At 43.7% G+C, this 18,553-nt stretch overlaps 1 protein-coding gene across 2 annotated transcripts in view; it reads left to right on the plus strand.

Annotated features, from left to right (window-relative positions):
* CSTPP1 (centriolar satellite-associated tubulin polyglutamylase complex regulator 1) overlaps nt 1-18,553 on the plus strand; it is a 135,854-nt gene that overhangs the window by 18,095 nt on the left and 99,206 nt on the right. Inside the window, exon 1 of one of the 2 annotated variants that reach the window (XM_035115058.3) lies at nt 2,308-2,478. The exons of the other annotated variant lie outside the window; for it this stretch is intronic. Coding sequence (XP_034970949.2) covers nt 2,433-2,478 — 46 coding nt within the window. The 5' untranslated portion in view covers nt 2,308-2,432. Of the gene's footprint in view, nt 1-2,307; nt 2,479-18,553 lie in introns of those variants that run through there. 2 annotated transcript variants of the gene reach the window in all.

Raw genomic sequence — 18,553 nt, forward strand, 5'->3', positions numbered from 1 at the left:
AAGCTGGGGCAGGCCAATGGGCAAGTGACAAAGCATAAAAAGTGTGTGAAGGGCTCAAGACGCAACATCTTGTTTTTATTTGGTTCTCTTTTGAGTCATTAACAGTCAGGCGCCAGTAGTGCTCAAACTTATCATTATTACAACCACAAATGGGCTTTGTGTGTGAAAGGAAGATTTTATCCCTTTAGCTGGTCTTAAGAGAGAGGAAACCCTCACAGAAGCAACAAAATTTATTTTGGGCAAAAAAGATCTAGAGTAAAGAAGGACCACAGGAATACCCACAGAAATTTCAAATGTAGCTTTTAAACCTACATGCAAAACAGCATGTACCGTATAAGTCCATATAATGACAGTTGAAATAGCAATATCTTGAAAAGAGCAAACTAATTAACTGTTACTAAGCCTAAGCACAGGGATGCGGGTGGTGCTGTGGTCTAAACCACTGAACCTAGGGCTTGCTGATCGGAAGGTTAGTGGTTCGAATCCCTGCACTTGTCCGTGACTGAACCTAAGGGTCAGGGGTACCTTTACCTTTACCTTTTTAAGCCTAAGCTCATGTCACTTTAACCATCACACAAAGCTTCCTTGTTTACTCTTGCCTCCGCTACCCTCCTTCCTCTGTTGTTCCCTTGTCTCTAATTTTGGATTGCAAATTCCTTGGGACAGAGACGTGAAAATCACCATACTCGCAGACAGAGCTATAAAACAGCAACAATAAATAGTCTAGAACTGTGCTCTGCTGTTTTCAGTAGCAGAGCATGATATCCACCAGCAGACTCTAACATCTTCTCTTTATTTGGTACTGGGAGTTGACCATGTCGTGTGGAGTGACTGCCTTTGGTACTATTGTGTCATCTGTATGGGTAAAAGCCCCTGCAGGTGTAGTTCTGCTGTTCATGTAGCTTTAGAGAATTGGGCTCTGAAGTACTTTGAATCTTAGAGAGAACTGTGGAAACTACTGTACTTAAATTACTGATCAACAAGTATTGCATATGATCAGATAGCTCCTCCTGGCACACATTTTTAGCAAACCAAAACAATTATCTCTTTTCAATTTATTGTTTCAGCTGTAGCCACACTGTTAAAAGTTCCGTATAACAGAACCATTCATAGTACAGTATGTTGTTTAAAGTACAGACCTGGGTGTCATTTTTTGGAAGAAATGTTTTGTTGTACAGTATTGAAACCGAGATGTGTAGAATAGAGGTGTGGAAGGGTAGTCAATTGTTTCAAAGCAATGCTAAACTAGTACAGCAATGAAATACCAGGGGGCAAATATACACACAACAGCAGGCAGTCACCTGTGTTGGCATTTGATAACTGGTTGCTCCAAGATGTAGACAAGGGTAAACATGTTAGCAATGTCTCAATTAGGACAGAGAAAATAAAGGCTTGCATACTTTCTAACATTTGCTGTAAGACATTAGGGAGGGACCTTGATCAGTAGTAGAACCTCTGTTTTGCATGCAGAAGATCACAGGTCCAAATCCTGAGCATCCCTAGGTAGAGCTGGAGATTATTGGGGGGGGTGTGTTTCTGTGAAGCTCCATTGTTATTTCTGCTATTGCATCCTGCATGTTGTTTAAATAATCTAGTTACTTAAACAACATGCACAGACTCTGTGCTGGTCAGCAGGTAATGTCTTTTCCCACCTTCCTTGCCCCCACCCTTCAACCTTCATAAGGGAGCTATTTCCAGAGGAAGAACTGTGAGGGGAAAGTGACTCTCTCTGCCATGAGGTGGTGGATGGTCTCATCTGTGCTAGCCCACCTCTAGCCTGAGGAACCTTCAGAAGGGAGTTGCCATGGGCATTTTGTGTATTTATTTTAATGAGCTGAACAGAGTGAAATATTGAGTCATGGGGGTGTGGAGAGTGTGTATGAAATTAAGTGCTTGGTTCATTTTTTTTGTTACTATTTTGTTAATGTTGTTAAATGGGATTATATGTTATAAACGCTGTATTGATTTGTTAATCATATAATATGATTTGTGCTCTGATTGTGATGTTTGGCCTTTTTGTAGTTGTTGCTTTAAGTGGTTTATAGATTTTGATTGTTCCACTGTTCAATTAAAATAATTGTTTGACGGCTCCTCCCGTCAAAAGAAGGGGTCTGGTGAAGTGTATTATCTAAAGCAAGTAGTTAACCCTGGAAGCTTCTGCAGACGCCTTTATTAATAGCAATCACAAACAAACAAACAAACAACCCCAGCTCTGAAAGGCCACTTGACTGGGCACCTGGTTAAACAGTGGGGCGGGGGAGCGCGAAGGGGGGTGTTTCCGGGCGCGCCCTCCCCGCTCCTGTTCCTCTTCCTCCAAGTGGGATCCTAGCTGCGAGGGAGCTTGTTTCTGGCCGGAGACAATTTTCCTGGCCGCAGCGTCTGGTGTCCTAGAGACCGGTGGGGGGAAAAAAGAAGGGAGGAGGTTTGACAGGATGCTGAACGCCGACCGCCTCTCCCCGTCGGGGCTCGAGTATCTGGGTGAGGCTCCGGCGGGCGCGGCACGCGGAGCAGGTGGCCTCCGCTACGCCTTCCCTGCAGCAGCCGAGGGAGGAAGGGAGGGAGCGGCGCGGTCGAGGCAGGCGGGTTCCCTGCACCCCTCCCTTCTGGAGGCTCTTCGGATTTCTGCCCGCCCCATTTTTCTCCTAACTGGGGTGGGTGGGGTATTGGTCACCCCAAGACCCCCGGGCACAGGTTGGAAGGAAGACGGGGATGAATGGGGGATCCGCCCCGTCCTCCCGCTGCCCGGCGCGTCTTGGGTGGGGCAGGCGATTTAAAGTCTCCCCCAGCGTTTCCTGCTTTACCTGAAGTGGGAGTCGGTTGCCAGCGGGATTTCCCATCTTGCTTTCAGTGTTTTTAAACCTGCGTTCATTCATTCTTGAAAGCAAAAGCCGGCGTAGCCAGCAACACAATGCTGGTCGTCTTCCATTTCAAACACCTGCAAAAATCCTTTAGGCTTGTAATGCAAATACAGAAGGTGATTTTCATCTCCTTCTCTAGCCAGTTAATATTACCGGTGAATGGGTTGGCTGGTGGAAGGACTGTAGACACGTTTCAGTATAACCTTGTTTAAAACGGGGTTGGGGTGTGTGTGACTCAATGTTGTTCACAATGGGCCAGGAATGCCCATTGGGGCATTTTTTCAATCCCTTTGGAAAAGGGATGCCTTTGATCAGGGTGGAACAAAGCTAAACTAAGCAACCTCTTGCATCAAGTTAGGATTCTTTATACTAAACAAACAAACAAACCCCAATACGTGTTCTAGCACTTTTGAGATTATATAACAACAGTATTTACGTAGCACTTTCTGGGTGTTCCCAAGTGTTTCACATATATTATCTCAATAAAAAAATTCCTTCAGTAGCACCTTAAAGACCAACTAAGTTTTTTTTTTGTATGCATGCACACGAAAGCTCATACCAAAAAACAAAACAAAAAAACTTAGTTGGTCTTTAAGGTGCTACTGAAGGAATTTTTTTATTTTGCTTCGACTCAGACCAACACGGCTACCTACCTGTAACTAGAAATATATTATCTCAATAATATTTGCAACAACTGTATTATTTTTACTATAATATTTTCTGGATGGGCTGCTGAGAGATAGTGACTTGCCTAAGACTATCTAGTGAGTTTGTCGCTAAGGTAAGATTTGAACTTGCTGGTTTAAATTTGTGTAGCACAATCTAAAGTAAGTCCTGTTGTGTTCTATGGGATTTGCTGCCAGATAAGTGTGCCTTACAGCAGCATTTCTCAACCGGTGTTCCGCGGCACACTACTGTGCCGCGGGACACTGGCTGGTGTTCCGCGACGAGAAGGGCAATTTGCATTCTCACGTCGCTGACCGCGTCGTGACCCGGCCGGCTTCCTCCGCCAATAGGCAGCGCTGACCCGCCGGAAAGGAAGCCGGCCGGGTCACGACGCGGCGCCAAACACTGGAATGGGGGAGCTTCTTCTGCACAGTCTCAGCGGGAGCTGCTGCCGCTGCCCGGGGGACAGGCAGAAGCATGCAGGCGGCCCATCCCCGCGTTCCCGGGGCGGCGAGAAAGATTCGCTTGCCTGCTGCTGGTGCCAAACTCCAGAGCGCCGCTCTCCCCTTGCGCGCAGGCATTCAGCGCTCCGCTCGCTAACGAGGAAACATGGCCGGGAAAGGAGGGAGGGAGGGAGCAGTGGGAGCGGAGAGCCTCCGCCAAACAGGTAACTCAGAATTTTTAAAATCTGTGACATACTCTTTGCAAATATTTAAATTAAATGTGCTAAGTACATTTTCTTTTCCTAAATTATCTTGCTGGGGAGGAGGAGGCAGGCGGGGAAGGCTGCGCAGGGCTTCCCTTCGCCGGGCCAGAGCGGCGGCGGCTGCCTGGGGCGGCTGGGAGGGAGGCGGCGGCAGCTGCGCGCCCGTGTCTGCCCGCCTGGGGTCTGTGCGTGCCGTCTAACGTGTCCCCGCTCGCTCCGCAGGCTCTGCGCCTGGTGGGTCCGCCTCCAAACTAAATATAGGGCGGCACAGAGTTGGTGTGCTGCGGGATTTTTTTTCATAGAACAAGTGTGCCGTGGCCCAAAAAAGGTTGAGAAACACTGCCTTACAGCACAGTCCTATGCACTGCTTTTTGGAAGTGAACCCCACTGGATTCAACAAGGTTTATTCTGTATACTGTATATATCTTAAGATCACAGCTTTCGCCTCATAGTATACACATCAGTCATTTGGCACACTTCTGTCCTTGAAAGTGTGTGTGTGAAATGTATAAAGCAAGGGAAGATAAAGTATTTGCAGTACAAAATATGCCTATGGATAGCAGAGATGTTATACACATGTAATCCTGTAATCTAAACTAGTGTTCAAATAAATTTTGGGAAATGGTCTTCCATGCAGAATAGGCTCTGGGAATAGTTCATCTCTCATGACCTGGTGGCTACCAATGTCTGTCATGGCTGCTGTGTTTCTTTAGGAAACTGCATGTGTTGTGCGATATACAGTACTTCTGCATGAGTTGCAGAATGCTACCTTGAGTGAGCGAGGTGTAAGCAGCTACTGGAAGCATCACAGCAAACAAAAGTATGAGATTAATGGAAGTAAGGGAAGAAGAGGAGACGTTTGGAAGGACTGATGTGGTCTACAGGCCTCCCAATGAGGGACTTAATCCTGCTGGAACATTGAGTTCAGATACTACCATAGCTGCCAAGTTTTCCCTTTTCTCGCGAGGAAGCCTATTCAGCATAAGGGAAAATCCCTTAAAAAAAGGGATAACTTGGCAGCTATAGATACTACAAAATCTGTATTTGCATCGTCACCATCATTTTGCTGCTTCAAAATAGCATAGTTCCTCCTTTGATTGTTGAATCCCAACAATTAAAACTGGACTATGGTATACTGGAAATAGGAAAGTGAGGTGTGTCTCTTAAACATCTCTTTTATCACAATTGGCATGTAACCACCAATTATTTATTTATTTTTCTGTATTCAAAGAACCCTTCCCACATTGGCTTCCCTGCCAAGGAACTCCTGCACATTGCAGAGGATTGAGCAGAATGATCAAAAAGGTATACTCTGCTCATGTATGGTTTTGGCCAGGTCTTTGCTGATCCTGCATGGAACTGAGAATTCTCTTAGGTTAGAACAAGCCCGATATTCCCCTGAGACTACAAACTACAGGAGCAGATTGGCAGTAGTGTGCAAGCTGTCTTATAGGTAAAATTGTTTGTCCTTGCTGAACTTTTCATTGAGGAACTCCCGATAAGCTCCTTATCAGGAGATAACCCCTTGGTTTTCCAGTAACACAATTCAAAATCTACTCATTTAAGCAAATAAGTAACATTCAGCCCCATAAGGAAAATCCTTTCTTTGAAGGCACTGGATAAGCCAGTCTGTGGGAAAGCACCATCCAGCTCTGTTATCTTCTTTAACTCAGTATAAAACTGGCTAATTTTATTAGTTGAATGCTCATTATCTTGCTCCATCCAGTGGGCTTGGTCATTGTTATGCCACTTCTTATGTGTGGGAAACAAAGGCTCAGATGTTTTGATTTGGCCAACCAAGAACTCTGTTGACTGGACATGCAATTGAAGCCAGATTGCCTACCCCCTAGTATTTCAGAGCAAATTTCTCAGCCATCATATGATGATTCTGTGTGTTTGATTTTTTAAAAGAATGTACCCTTTTGTTTTATTTATAACATGTATATACCACCCAATAAACAAAGCTTTTCTGAGCAGTTTACAAGGAAAAATTAAGACTAAAAGTATAAAACTATGACATAAAACACAAATGTAAAACTAAAAACCAATAGGAGAATAAAACCAGAGTGAAAATAGTGTCAGAGGAAAGCTACAGTGAAAAAAAAAACAATAATTATTACTTTTATTAAGATTGAAAAGCTTTAGAAAATAAAAAGGTGCTAAAAGGACCACAACTTGGGCATCAGGCAAGCCTCTCCAATGAAGGCATTCATTGGAAGATACCACCACTGAAAATACAGCTTCAATCTCTAGTAGTCGCCCACCTAAAGGGTGATTGGATGCTGCCTTATATTAGGTCAGAACACTGGTCAATCTAGCTCAGTGTCAGCAAAACTATTAGCACTGGCTCTCCAGGGATTCAGGCAGGGGACGTTTCCAGCCCGACCTGGAGATGCTAGGGACTGAACACAAGACCTTTTGCATACAAAGTGCATGTTCTACTACTGAGCTACTGGCCTTCCCCTCTTCATCTGGCCATGACACCTGGGAAGATGATCTTAGGGTTGTGTTATGTGGGAGGAGACAATAATAATTTCATGTCATGTTGAAGTTCAGGCCTCCCAGCTATACAAATCTTGGCCTTTGGTCACCTAAACTTGAATATCTGCTTTTAGTTCTCAATTATACATTTAAATCTAGGTCATAATCTCCTAAATAATGGATGGATTTGATCTACTAACCTATTTAGCCCATTCATCCCTTTTACTTGTGCTCCTACATTTAAATTCATACTTTTTTGGAAACTTCTTTGAAAAATCTGTTGACCTTTACCTGCCTTAAATTTCTGTTCTGTGTGGAATTTGGGAAGTTCAGTTCTCTCAAAAGTAGGCTGCTGCTGTAGTAAAAAATAAGTTGGTTGTCCCGTCCCTGTATTGTACTATAGATCATGCTCAGGTATGTGGTTTTTTAAAGAGTTACTTTATTTCAGGGGTGTGGGGGAGCGGCTATATGATTTTCACAAAAGCTGTGGACTAAGGGTTTGTTTGATTAATATAAATCCAGTAAAAGTAAGCAATGTTTGGGAAAGTGCTTTTGAATCTCTTTCGGCATTGACGTGGGTTTGTTTAAACAAAATTCTTTGGAGAGAATAGCAGCCTTTCTCCAGGTGCTTTATTGTGTTTCTCAAGGCCTTGTTAATAGAATTAACTGGCTGTGAGACTACAGGTAATTGTGATTCGAGAAACCAAATCATGTTAATCTCATTCAGAAGTCTGTTTGTTGCCCCAGGCTGTGTATCAGGTGTTCTTTGAAGAGACTCCAAGCTCAGCCTCCTCTGTCTTCGAAGTGTCTTTAAGTCATCCCCCTCCCCGCTACACACATGAGAAGGAACCAAACAGGTTGGGTCCTTTTAAACCCCCATCCCAACCCTGTTGTAGTGAACACCCCCTGTGTCAGTTTGTGCTGCAATATTTTTCTTACACATTCTGTGAAATATTTTCAGGGGCTAGAGATCAAGGTTGTACTTGGAGGTGCCTGGACTATGGAGGCACCTGGGTCTTGTACACACGTCTGCATTAGAACCTCATTCATACCGAATGGTACAATACTGTAATAGAGTTGGAAGGGACCTCTTGGATCATCTAGTGACTAGTCCAACTCTCTGCAATGCAGGAACATGCACCCATACAGGGATCAGACATGTGACCTTGGCATTATCAGCATCACATTGTAACCAACTGAGCTAACCGAACAAGGCTTTTCCTGTGTTTGGATTTCAGTGTTCTCATTTATGCCATTCATCTTCAGTTGTTAAAGAGCAAGGGGCTTTAAAAAACCCCGACTGTTTCTTATTGGTAATGCAGTTGCCCCCATCAACTGCATAGATGCATGGGGAGTGGTGCAACCTGTCCTGAACCTTTCTTCCTTACCCTTGTAATATGGAGACTGACATCCTATATGAAAGCATTGAATCCCTGCCCCCATGTCGTGAACAGAGCTGCCTTTATTCAAAGCATAATGGACCCAGAAAGTTGAGTCTGTTAAATATGGGGAAATAGTGGATACTAGTTCATTAGGGCAAATGGGACACTGCTTTGCTATTCCCTGTCTAGCCTCAGCCAGCCAGCCCCTGCCTGCATTCTTACTTGCGAGCAGTCTAACTTACAAGCAGCCTAGAGGTGGCACTGGCTGTCAGCTTGCCCTTCTGTAGTCTCAGTGTTGCTTTGTAGAACTCAACAGAGAGGTGGATGGGGACAAAACTAGAGATGAAGGGTGCGGGGGATCAGTAAAACCATTAAAAAATGGGGGAGGGCAAACAGGCCTACCCCAATTTTCTGTTTTGTTTTTAATTTTGTTTTTTAGTAATGTCTTTATTGATTAAAATGAATTACAAAGAATAAACAAACATAAAACACACAAATACAAACACAAAACACACAAATGCACACACTGATACAAATACAGATACACATTGTTTCTTTCAGTTTCTATTATTTACACTATTTCTACTTTCCGTTGACCTCCAATTATGCTTGCTGTTTCTTTTCTGTTAATTAAGTAATGTCGCACGATGTTTTTTCCCATATTACCTTTTTCTCTTTTCTGTTCATATTCTCTGTCACCTTTGTAATATCGATTGATGGTCTAACAGACTCAGTCTAGTTTTGCCAGTGGAGTTCTTTTTATATTATTATTATTATTATTTAAATATTCTTAAAATACTCCCCATTCTTTATAGACATTTTGTTTCATCTGCCCTCTCATTTTGGCTGTCATTTTTGCTAGCTGTTTTTTTTTTAAAAAAAAACGTTTTCCCCCTGAAAAATTTATTAAAGAATGGATCTGTGCCTTGCCTTCACATCTCTAGACCAGGCATCCCCAAACTGCGGCCCTCCAGATGTTTTGGCCTACAACTCCCATGATCCCTAGCTAAGAGGACCAGTGGTCGGGGAAGATGGGAATTGTAGTCCAAAACATCTGGAGGGCCGAAGTTTGGGGATGCCTGCTCTAGACAAAACTAGAATTGGTAGGCTCCATTTGTCATTGGCTCTGATTCCACCTACCCTTGGCCTCCCTTCAGCCTGGTTACCATTCTCAATGGGCCCAAGCCACCACTGAGGAAGATTTACTATAGAGAAGCAGGAACAACTTGTGAGGAAGGACCTATAGGGGATAAGCAGACTGCAGAAAAGGCAAAATGAATGTAAACTTAAAACAGGATCATTTTGATATGAAAGCAACAGTTAATGTGGAGTGACTAAAGATGGGGTTGAAGATGAGGATATCAACCCTTTTTGTATGCCTAAGAGTATCTACTTTCAGCCACTTGTTAAAATTCAGGATGTCGCAGAGGAAGAAACATTAATGAAATTAATGCTAGGTATGTTTGTTTATTTAAAGCTAATGTCCTGCTTTTTGAAATGCATTTCAAAAATGGATTCATTAAGAAATGAAATCAATACAGTATTTTTAATCATGCAATATTTGAAAACACATATAGCAACCAGCTATCATAAGAAAATGGTATTAACTTAATACGTCAAGAGGACCACTAAAAAGTAGTTGCTAAAAACAAACAAACCAGCAGCTGGAAAGCATTAAACAATACAAGCCAAGGGGACACAACTTAAAACCTGCTGTGGTCAATGTATTCTTCAGTAATCCTTACAACCATTCTGTATGGTAGCAGCCCAACAATATCTCCCCATTTTAGATGTGGGGCTGAGGTAGAGCGGCTTGAGTGTATGGCTGTTCCACAAGGAACTTCCCCAGTTCAAAGCTCTACCATATCTGAATGTGCTTCATAGCTTTGATTTCTTGGTTCTTTTGACGAAGTGCTGCCCTTTCAGTGAAGCTCTTTTCCAACTCCAGGTCTAATGGAGGGCTTACTCTTCTGAGAGCGATTTTGAAACTTTTAATTATTTTCTCTCTTGAGCTAAGTTCCTCTCTTTCCCCTCTCTACCAGAATCCTTTCCCCCTTCATCTTGTGCCAGCTGCGGACATGTGAGAACATGAGCCCCCTGCCAGGGAAGGTCTGTGTTTTGTAAAGGCTGGGACTGGTTGATGCCAGAGTTGTGGCGTCTCTTACGAAAGGGAAGCGCTGTGGGGTGCAGCTGTTCTGCCATTGCCAGTCAGAGAGCCCTTGACTCTCAGCGCATGAAAACGAGCTCTTGGGGCACTGCAGATGCGTTTGATGCTTTTTTCTTTCTTCTAGCTGTTCCTTCTTTCATGTTTCCCTGCCTGCTCTCATGCCTTCATACATTTAACTACAGTATTTGGTTGGCAAGGAGTTTAGAAATAATAAGTACTTTAGTGAAAGAAACATAGTAATTAATATTGCATTCACAGTTAACACTTAAAGATTCTGCATCGGCTCCAGACTAAGACTGTAACTCCCTGCCCAAATACCTTGGGCTAATAGGGCTCATTAAAACCAGTGGGACTTACTTCTGAGTAAACATGTATAGGATTGTGCTGTAGGTTAGCCACACCTGGTTCCCATTGAAAGTAGCGGGACTGGAGTTCTCACATTGTTTTCAGTGGGTCCTAAATACAACTAACTTAGTTTGGATCCAGTCCTCTTGACTCCTAAGAGAATACGGGAAGGGCCATGGTTCAACGGAAGAGCATCTGCTTTCCATGCAAAAGGTCCCAGGTTCAATCCCCAGCATCTCTAGGTAGGGCTGGAAGAGGCCCCGGAGTGCCATTTCTGTACCATTTTAGACAATACTGAGCTAGGTAGGCCAGTGTAGCTCCCTATGTTCCTGATGTTTTAGACTGAAAAAAATGTGGGGAGACCCTTGGCCTAAGATAATGATTTGAGTAGAAAAGGCAAGGGGGAAAGTGTTAGCGCCTTGGTGCAGTGTACCAGTCCAAAATGACATGCCCAGTGCAAAAAACAGGGCCAGTAAAAAAAAAAAGGTGACATCCCTGGCTTGTATTGTCACAATGTGTCACAGCCGTCATATATTGACTGGCAAGGTACACTTGAAGTTACTCATCCTCCTCCCATCATAGAGGAGAGCAACCAACCAGTATTGATTTTGAGCACACAGAAAAGGGGGGGGGTGATACCAGGCTGCATGGTTGCATCTGGATGGGCTATCTGTAAAAGGTTGTGCATTGGCATTGCTTTACTAGCTAAACACAGAAGTGTTTGTTTTCAGTTGAGCTCAAGACTGAGAGATTCTTTTGTTCTTAATTTAGATTCCATTTGACCCATGTTGTCCTTAGTGGTAAAATACTGCCAGATTGCATAGCCTCACAACACATGTCTCAGATCAGCAGCATATACCCTGCATTGTAACACTATCTGCTGAATGACGTGCCAGACCAGCACATTTGCCAAACAGTGTAGGAGCACCCCACCCCACCCCTGAGTTTCTGAAGAGTGATACTGAGTGATACTGAGGTTAACAAACCCTGCAAAACAGACAGGATCGATCCTGGCAGCATACAATAGTTGAGCTTTTGTTTGTCTTGGTTATTTGCCTGTCTTGTCCTGGATAATCTTTAGGGCTGTCTGGTATGAATCTAAGACATAATTGGAAAGAATCAGTTCAGTAGAATATGAATTTATAATTCTGTCTGTGTATCTGGTGTCTTAAGGGATGGTTATAAACAAAATGACCCTAGCAATTTTTAGTAGGAGATACTCAGAAATTCAGTCTCCTGTGTTTTGGTATGACTTTTGCTTTACGTGATAGAATGTTTGACTGGAGGAGGCAAAAATATCAAATTATTACCATTGAAACCCATAGGTCTGCTCTGGGGCCAGTGCTTTAGGAATTATGACATAAAGCCTCAAAATCAAAACACACACACACCACCACTACAGACACAAGCACACAACCACTTGTTAGGGAAAACCAGTTTCCCTAAAATGCAGAGGACATATTTCCAAGCAAACAGACTGAACTATAAAGTTTTATATTCTTTAAGAGCTGCATCCCAGGTGTGTATATCTTTTGCCTTGTGGGACTTCTAACCAAATTAATCCCCCCAATTCTGGGTTTAGCTTTCAAAACTTGTAACACTAGCCAAAGCCCAGGCTGAAACAGGAAATGGTGAATCTGATAAACTTGCACTGTGTCAAATATTTTTAGTGCTCTAAAAATACATGTTTTAGGACATATTTACTCAGAGGTAAGCCGCATTGCGGTTGGTGAGGCATATAACCAACAAAGGTTGGTCTTACTATGCAGCGCAGCTTGTTCCTGACTATCAGCACCTTCAACTTTGCCAGCATGGGATCCGCTGCCAAGGCAAAACTGCCCTCACGTGCATGTCTTCTCTCTCGCTCCCTTGGCTGACAGCTTGAATAGTTCAGTGGACTGTAGCTATTGTGGCAGGACATGTTTTTAGAGTGTCAGCTATAGTAGCCTGGCTACAGGCATTTGAAGATAAGGTCACAAACCTTGAAAAACGGCCCAATTTAAAGGAAGAAATCTGTACCGTGAAAATGAAAGCATTATAATAAATGTGTGCTTAGCAGCCTACTGACCAGAGGGTAATGTTCCACTAACCTCCAGACACCCTGAGTTTAAAAAACAGTTTTAAGATTTTGGCATAAAAACTGCAGAATATTAAATGGATAGGGTTGGTTTTTTTTTAAAAAAAGTTGTGTGCTCTGCTGTTATGCAGGCTTAAGCAAAACAACTGGGTTATATGTGATTGCTACATAAATGCACAAAAATCAAGATTTTCATAGCTGAAAAAGTTTTTACAGGACAATTATTAATTTCATGTATAAATCATTTCATATGAAGCAACACAAAGCAATTTAACAATAGAATAAAACTTATAAAACAATTGCATATATAGAAACAAAAGCTTTTATATAAAAGCAGTTAAAACATCTATCTATGTAAACAATTTCAAATCCAATACAGATATTGACAGAGATCAGTGTTTAACACCCTGTGTGTATACAGAGACATGTTTGTTGAGCATAGTTTGGTGCTTTTGTGTGATTGAAACCACTGTACCTCTGTAGACAGAACATAGGATTTTACATGCAGTAACCCAGTTTGTCCCTGCATTTTGTGTGTGTGTGTGTGTGTGTGTGTGTGTGTGTGTGTCTGTTACGCTTGCTCAAAAAACACACTGTGCAGAACAGTGGCTGTCAAACTGTTACTTGATTGGCAATCAAAATGTTAGTTTCATGAATCACTCTTGTCACTTTTAGGCACCAGGAAACATGTACTGTATCAAGATGCTAGAGCCAAGTTATTCTTTTATTTGAAACAGCCAACGAGTTTCTTCCTGAAAATATATGCTTAAGTGGGAAATGTATCTGGTACAGTTTTTATCCGCAACATAATTAATAAAATATGCTTTGAAGATAACTACAGATGAAGTTCTAAATGTAGGACTTTTGCAGTAGCAGCTTTGAAAAGGCTGGAAAATGTTCTTATGGCTAGGCTTTAACAAAAACCAGTATCGGAAACAGGATTATATACAGTATGCAGTACAGTAGTGCTGTTTGCTATGTGATACTGTTTTAAACCTTTTAGAACTTAATACGAGAGATTTGAATTGCCATCCCTTGTCCATCTCTGAGGTGGTTGTTCACCATCTCTGACTTCTCTTTTTAGTGTTCTCTCAACAGCTCTTAAGCTGTAATCCTTCACCCATATTCCTGAAAGCAAGTCCCATTAAATTAATGAGGCTTGCTTCTGAGTAGACACACGATTCCACTGTAAGTAAAGTTGCAGCGGAGCGGCATGTGCTTAAGCTCCAGTAATAACTGCTTCATAATCCTCAGCACTTTCTCTTGTTTTCTTACTGAGCAGCATAACAGAAAGTGCTCAGACATACAATAGTGGAGTCCAAATGTCTGTGAGGGAGAGACAGGGGATATGGCAATATGTAATGGGCTTGCTGGCTTTATTTTTACCTCCTCCTGCAGCTTGTAAGTGTTTTGACCTCCCACTGGACTTGACAGATTATTAAGTGGGTAGGTTTCTTTTTTCGTTAAGGAAAATGTCAGGAAAATTATGATTACGATTTTCAGTTCATAGTTGGATTTTCTTGTTTTACATTTAAAGTTGGGAGCACCCATTACACGACAGTTGTTTCTTTGTAGTGTTTGCCCCTTTAGTATGCTCTACCAGGGGCGAACAAAGGCATCGTGACACCCGGGGCGGGGCGTCGTTACGTAGGACGCATTTGCAGTATGCATGCGATGCCGCACATGCGCTGTACATAGTGGTTTGCCGCCAACGCCGGGATCCTCTGCTCCCGGCTGCAGCCGCAAACGGAGGATCCTCCACATGCGGCTGTGGCGGTGCGCTGGCTGCTCGCGCTGCCATGAGCCCCCACAGGGTGCCTTCTTGTCACCCCCCCCAGACATGGCACCTGGGGTGCACTGCCCACCCCCCGTTGTGACGCCACTGTGCTCTACCACATTTGCAAGACAGGTGAAAAATAATTTTTAAAGGCTTTTTTGGCTATGGTCAAAGCAACAAGGTAGTAGTAAGTCCTTTACGTGCAGAAGATGAAGAAATGCTATTGGGTGACGAGAGAAGGCGGAACTACCTACTTGGCCTTTGTCTTCACCCAAGCAGTGCCCAACCTGGTGATAACAGAATAAACAGTAGATGGAGAGGGCCGCAGCCCAAGAATTGATCCCTCAGATTTGCACAAAACCTTCATTGACAACCCCCTTGGGCTTGCTGATCAGAAGGTCGGCTTTCCAAATGTGCGTAACGGGGTGAACTACTGTTGCTTTGTCTCAGCTTCTGCCATCCTAGCAGTTCAAAAGCCTACCAGGGTAAGTAGATAAATAGGTACCGCTGCAGGGGGAAGGTAACTGGCATTTCCGTGCACTCTGGCACTCGTCACGGTGTCCTGTGCTCCAGAAGTGGTTTAGTTATGCTGGCCACATGACGTGGAAAAGCTGTATGCAGACTAACACCAGCTCCCTTGGCCTGAAAGCAGAGATGAGCGCCACACCCCATATTTGAATTTGACAGTTTGAATTTGAATGAACGGTTAAGTCACCACCTGGCAAATAGAAGGGGAAGAAATGGAGGCAGTGAGAGATTTTACTTTCTTGGGTTCCATGATCACTGCAGATGGTGACAGAAGTTACAAAATTAAAAGATGCCTGCTTCTTGGGAGAAAAGCAATGACAAACCTAGACAGCATCTTAAAAAGCAGAGACATTACCTTGCCAACAAAGGTCCATATAGTTAAAGCTATGGTTTTCCCAGTAGTGATGTATGGAAGTGAGAGCTGGACCATAAAGAAGGCTGATCGCCGAAGAATTGATGCTTTTGAATTATGGTGCTGGAGGAGACTCTTGAGAGGCTCATGGACTGCAAGAAGATCAAACCTCTCCATTCTGAAGGAAATCAGCCCTGAGTGCTCACTGGAAGGACAGATCGTGAAGCTGAGGCTCCAATACTTTGGCCACCTCATGAGAAGAGAAGAATCCTTGGAAAAGACCCTGATGTTGGGTAAGATGGAGGGCACAAGGAGAAGGGGACGACAGAGGACGAGATGGTTGGACAGTGTTCTCGAAGCCACCAACATGAGTTTGACCAAGCTGCGGGACGCAGTGGAAGACAGAAGTGCCTGGCGTGCTCTGGTCTATGGGGTCACAAAGAGTTGGACACGACTAAACAACAACAAACCGTCCAGGGGTCTTTTACCTTTACCTGCTCCTCTACTCTCCATTTTTCAACCTAAGGTAACCCAGTTGACCTTTCCCTTTACACCTGAGGCAGAGAGTGGGAGAACCTCAAAATCAAGTACCTCTGAACACTAACAGAGTGCTCTTACCTGGAGAAAGGAAAGGCTTAAAAGGCACAAAGGAGAGATAGATATCTCCCTCCCCTCTCCCCTCTCCCCTCTCCCATTGGACCTTGCAAAGCCTCCATTCCCCTATAGCTTCTCTGTGAGGAAGGGGGAAACTGCAGCAGAAGTGGGCTCAAATTAGCCACAGAGGAACCCCCCCCTTTATGCATTCTCCCATGAAGGGAAGCGGACAGCCTACATGAGCCACAAAGGAAGAGTCATGACAAATCGGGCCAGCTGTTCAGCAACTGTCCTGCTCACAGGAGAAGGGTGAAATGGCATCGTCTGTGAGGTGAACAATCAGAGCAGGACAGTTGCTGAGCCTGGCCTGTCATGACTATTCCTCTGTGGCTCACCTAGGCCACTTGCTGCCAGGGCCGGCTCTACATAGACCCCCGGTGGCGCAGGGCACTATGGCGCCGGCCCGCCAGGAGGGCGCAGCGAGCTGCACCCGCCCGCTGGCCGGCCGGTCCGCTGCGCAGCTGCGCGTGGCGCCCACCTGCCCACCGCGCTGGGAAACGGGGCGGGAGGGCGTCGGAGAGATCGCGCTGTGCCTGCCCGCCCACCCGCCGCGCAGCAGCACCGCGCCCACCCGCCCACCGCGCTGGGAAACGGGGTGGAAGGGCGCCGGAGAGATCCGGCGCACCATGGTGACAGGGGGGCCATAGGGCACCGGAGAGATCCGGTGCACCATGGCGACAGGGGCACTTAAGACGGCCCTGCTTGCTGTCCTCAGACACTGCTGCGAAGGCCCCACAGCTCTCTGAAGGCTATTGTCTCACTGTAGTTCACAGTACCACCTGTGTGTGGCCAAGCAAAGTATAGCATGGTGACACTCTTGTGCTTGTATTATATGGCAAGATATTTGCTTTTGAGCCCTTAGGTTTAAACAAAACCAGAAAACTGCGCAAGCAAATTTACAACTGCCCGATTTGACTGTGTGCTTTTGCACAGCTGTTGGGTGGGGAATTTTTTTCACAACAAGGTGCACGCACAGCTATATGTGGGCATACCCTGTTGCTACTTAATTAGCATAATAGAACCAACAAATTAAAAAGCAGGGAGAAATACCTGTTGGTATGAACAGGAAAGACCAAGGTTGTTGTTCATATACAAATTCAAATACAAATACATGCAGTTGTGGACTACTCTGGTCTAATTCAAATAGGGGAAAGCGGATTGACAGCTAAAAAATTCTAAAATGTGGGCAAGTCCAGGGTAAGGCAACAGATGGTAAAATTCGGCTGTATTAGATGTTAATCACGTCACATGTCACACTCTTGGGAAGCAAATATACTGTATACGGTACAGTGGTTGTTTCCCTATCTGTGTAATTACAAAAAACAACCATTGCCATGGGTATTCCTGTTCACCATCTAGTCTGATGATGAATTCTGGAGACCTCAAAAGCCTTTACACAATGTTGTGATATTTTCAATTTCCAAATAAAGGTATTGCCCCAAGGTTGATGTTTTTATTGTGTGTTTTCCCCCCTCCTGGGGCAGTACAGCTGCTTTTCTGTCGGCTTCAGCACTACTAGTACTATACTGCATTTGCCATAATGCCAATCATTATTTGATGTGCCTCCATCTGCTTGGTTACTGATTTACCCTGGAGCAACAGAACCATTTGATTCCTTTGGATCTTGTGTATTAGAACTTGATTCTTATCAGCTTTCCATTGTCTGCCCACAGTGCCAAAATGATTTAACTTTCACAGGAGTGTGATAAAATGCTTGTTAGAACTCTGATCAGAACACAGATTAAATTTGCTAATACTATATTTATTTCCTTTTTAAAAGAGAGATTTGTGGTTTAATGAGGCAATGAAAATAAAATGTTACAAATAACCATGTCTCACTGATAAGACCTAAGTGGTGATTATGATAACTTTGTTGCCTGCTTCATCCCACCACCCTTCCTGTTTTCTCTCACCTGACCTTTCTTGTATAGATATCTATGTTTGAATATGTTATCTGCATTGGTTGATTAACTGTTTTAACCTTGTACCATCTTACTTTAAATGAACCACTTATCTTTAATAACCCCATGAAAGGAAGAAAAAAATAGAGAAAGAGAAAGGGAAACTTCAAAAGAGGTGGATAGAAGAATTTCAGTGTTAGTTAATTCTTCAAAACCTTATAAAAACAAGTGAATTTGTTATAACATTTAGCTAATAAATGTGTTTGCTTGTGAAATTGCAGCTGGCTGGGAGATACCTTCTAACAATGAATGCTGTCATTATTACAGAATTATGAGACTGCTTTGTGATATATAAACTTGTAAATATGGATTGCACAGTGTAATCTTGTAGATGCAGATTACAAGGTGCTCGATAACAATTGTTCCACACTTTAAGTGTGTGTGTGTGAACAGTTAACTTGTGTTCAGATATTGGGCACAGGACCAGACCAAATGGGAAGAGCATCTTCATGACCAAAGTGTGGAGCGGGGGTGGGGGAAGCCCTGCCTGTTGTAATTGGGTAAGAGGTTCTTAGGTGAGAGGTGAGGACTTTTTACTAGCATGTTGCATTCGGATTTAATGAGTGCCGTTGCTGGCTCAGTCAATTTCTGGGAGGAGA

Source organism: Zootoca vivipara, chromosome 1, assembly GCF_965207765.1.
Source record: "Zootoca vivipara chromosome 1, rZooViv2.hap1.1, whole genome shotgun sequence".
Lineage (NCBI taxonomy): Eukaryota > Metazoa > Chordata > Lepidosauria > Squamata > Lacertidae > Zootoca > Zootoca vivipara.